At 33.6% G+C, this 2,652-nt stretch overlaps 1 protein-coding gene across 1 annotated transcript in view; it reads left to right on the top strand.

The window, feature by feature from the left end:
- Positions 1-2,335, top strand: part of LOC118747191 — a 10,226-nt gene extending 7,891 nt beyond the window's left edge. Inside the window, exon 3 of the mRNA XM_036481191.1 lies at positions 2,045-2,335. Coding sequence (XP_036337084.1) covers positions 2,045-2,055 — 11 coding nt within the window. The 3' untranslated portion in view covers positions 2,056-2,335. The remainder of the gene's footprint in view (positions 1-2,044) is intronic.
- The last annotated feature ends 317 nt before the right edge of the window (positions 2,336-2,652 follow it).

Raw genomic sequence — 2,652 nt, 5'->3', positions numbered from 1 at the left:
ATGCTGCCGTCTGGTTTTGGGTGTGTTCACCTACTAAACCGCCACAAATGCAAACACACTTTTAAACTCAAAACAATATAACAATATTCTCTGTGTTATATGCTGCGAACAGGAACGGCAAATTTTGTTTGTTCCATGCCATGGCGGAATCATACCAGGTGAAGAAATTAGAGCGAGAAAAAGATTTTGACACTGCCTTATTTGGTAAATTGCCTGTAAAATTTGACTATAAGGCAGCCGAATGACAGAAAATAAAGCGAGAAAGCTGCTTTATAACTTCGCCTGTTTATTGCGCATGGTTCCATGCAAACATTTTAAGGTTTTCCAGCAATGTTTTTAACATATTAAATATTTTGTTAAACTTTTCATAAGTAAAAATATTTTGTGAACTTTACTTTCTTCATACGAATTATATCACATTTTTTGTTTAATTGTATTTTTATAATATACAAAGTTCTTTTCCTTCTGTCTGTAAACTGTTTTTGTACAAATAGTGTAAATAAGCAATAGGAAATAAGGCAAAATTTGGTATTATTTCCCATTTAAAAGTGAAATAAAGCAAATTTTAGACTTAGCTTGTTCATCGGTTAAACTTTAACGAGCCCCTATTTTTATTCATTTTTTCAACTTTGCTCATCGCTAATTTAGGTCCTGTGCCAATTGATAGAAAATAGAAAATTTTGACGGATCAAAGTAAAAATTTGACACTTGTCGTGGTGAATACGAACGTCAAACAATATAGCAGCTTATAACCATGTATACACATAATATTGCTTGGCGGTAATTTGGAGTGAACATGAAAATGAAAGCTAAACAGCATAAAAAAAGCGTACGTTACTTGCAAATTATAAAATAAATATAAATTTTAAGAATTTCAGCAACACACAAAAATAAAGCTTTCGCACGAGCGTTTGTTTGGTTTTTCAACTGTCAAAATTTTACTCTGCATTTGGCACAGCAAAATTCAATTTATTTGTACACCATAGCAAATTTTTCCACCCCGTCTCACCACGGAGAAAAAAGTTACCGATTGGCACAGGCCCTTAAAAAATTTCTGTAAAAGTTGCCAAATGTGTAATATTTATCTAAAAGTACATTTATTATGAATAAATTGGTACCTCATCTACTGCAATTGCATAAAAATTGTCGAAGTTAAGCAATTTAAGTATATCATATATGCGTATCTCAAAAACTAATTGACCGATATCGACGAAATTTGATATACACATTGTACTTGGCCTCCTTATGTAAATTATTGAATATTTTTGAAATCGGTCGAAAACTACTCCCCCCAAAAAAATAGCTAGCTTTGAGATTTGAAATTACCGTTATGTGGGTGGAGTACGTGATTTTTTCCGACTTCAAAAGTATTCATCACGGTGCTTAACGAGGCTAAGCACAATGTGTACATAAAATTTCGTTGATATCGGTCAAGAGGGTTCTGAAACTATACGTGACATATTTTCATGTTGTACTCGACCATACCTACAACCAACACTAGGTTTTGCTTCGGGTGTATTTCATGATTTTTGTTTTGTAGCACCGTGTAATTAACCGCAATAAACTCAAATATCAGGGTTGCTAGTAGGCATAAAACCGCTAATTTAACACTTTTGTAATAGAATCTTGTGGTAAAGCCGGATTTCATGGGGAATAGTACTAAACTGACTATGATACACACGAAAATTGCTTTTTAGTATTACTCTAATTAAAGCTGGCTCTAGCTGGGGACTATGATTATGCCTATATGAATTTTAAAAGTATTTTAAAAAAGATATAGGCTGCATTTCTTTATTCATTCTGAACGTTTGGAATAAACTTTTTTGTTTACTTATTCTTTAGAACGTTCCTGATGATATGTTAACGTATATTTCAAAGGCATTCTGTTTATTCCGGCTGTGAAATGGGATTATCCGGAATGTATAAAGAAACGCAGCCATAGAGTCACGGACGAACTGCGACCAAAGACACTAGTTTACCATTTTTTTCAACACCCATAAATAGGAATTTATTTATTCAATGAAAATATTTTTTTTATTTGCAGCAATCGGATAATGGCATACTAGGATCGTAATAATAAATGCAGAATCCATAATTTTGCATAAACTTGACTTAAGGACTGCGTAGAATAGAGTTGCACGTCATATTTTTTATACCCGAGCGCACTTGTGCACAAGGGTATATTAATTTTGTTCACATAACGGTTGTTTGTAACAGCCAAAACGAATCGAGATAGATATAGACAAATGTATACATATATGCTCAGAATGAATAGAGAAATCGATTAAGCCATGTCTGTCCGTTTGTCCGTCCGTCCGTGTACACGATAACTCGAGCAAAAATTCAGATATCTCAACGAAATTTGGTATGTAGGTTTCTGTTAATCCAAGGTAGGTTGGTATTAAAAATGGGCGAAATCGGACAGTAACCACGCCCACTTCCCATATAACGGTAATTTCCAGAAATACGAAAACTGCGATATTTTAGTAACTACTGAAGATAATTCACTCAAAATTGATATTTGTAATAATTTTCAGACGATAAATAAGAACATTATAAATTTTTGGAAAATGGGCGTAGCCACGCCCACTTATGGTTACATGTGTATATCTTGGTAACCGCTGCACCAATTTCTTCCAAACCTGGCACAGT

The sequence above is a fragment of the Rhagoletis pomonella genome, unplaced genomic scaffold, assembly GCF_013731165.1.
Source record: "Rhagoletis pomonella isolate Grant_MI unplaced genomic scaffold, Rhpom_1.0 Rhpom_scaffold_00001, whole genome shotgun sequence".
Classification (NCBI taxonomy): domain Eukaryota; kingdom Metazoa; phylum Arthropoda; class Insecta; order Diptera; family Tephritidae; genus Rhagoletis; species Rhagoletis pomonella.
Note: the sequence above shows the minus strand (reverse complement) of the source record. Positions and strands in the feature narration are given on the sequence as shown.